Source organism: Morone saxatilis, unplaced genomic scaffold (genome assembly GCF_004916995.1).
Source record: "Morone saxatilis isolate NCDOM2014 unplaced genomic scaffold, NCSU_SB_2.0 Contig14, whole genome shotgun sequence".
Taxonomy (NCBI): Eukaryota; Metazoa; Chordata; class Actinopteri; family Moronidae; genus Morone; species Morone saxatilis.
In genome coordinates this window covers 6834668-6835078 of record NW_023339696.1, presented here as the reverse complement: position 1 = coordinate 6835078, position 411 = coordinate 6834668, and the positions used below count along the sequence as shown (strand labels likewise).

The 411-nt window shown below is 45.0% G+C and overlaps 1 protein-coding gene across 1 annotated transcript in view; it reads left to right on the top strand.

The window, feature by feature from the left end:
- Positions 1-337: 337 nt before the first annotated feature.
- ndufab1b (NADH:ubiquinone oxidoreductase subunit AB1b) overlaps positions 338-411 on the top strand; it is a 2006-nt gene continuing 1932 nt past the window's right edge. The window contains exon 1 of the mRNA XM_035655003.1: positions 338-404. Within this exon, the coding sequence (XP_035510896.1) occupies positions 338-404 (67 nt within the window). The remainder of the gene's footprint in view (positions 405-411) is intronic.

The following is a 411-nucleotide window of genomic DNA, read 5'->3' as shown; positions in this document are numbered from 1 at the left end:
ATGTATACAGTGCGTAATTATTCTGCTCCTCCGGGTCATTTGGTGGCATTTTTCAACCACTAATCCCTAGTGTGATTCTGTGATTGATTGGTCTTCCTTGAGCTGAACCCCAGTTTATCAGAACTTTTGTATTTTACCTTTTATCAAAGCAAACGTTTACCTATAATTGCATGTTTTTTTTGATTGCCTATTTAGTAAATAATACTGCAGAAAACCCAAATAAAATAAAATATGCACACTAAAGACGCAACTTGATTTGTGCGCATGCGTAATATGGAGCCCTTGACCCCGTTTCTTCTTCGCCTTGCACGCTGGGAGCCAGTCACTTTTCTCCGTCATGGCGGCTCGTGTCCTGCAGCAGTGTGTCCGCTCGCTCGCCCGGCCCTCGCTGAGGCTCTGCTCCGGTAACCC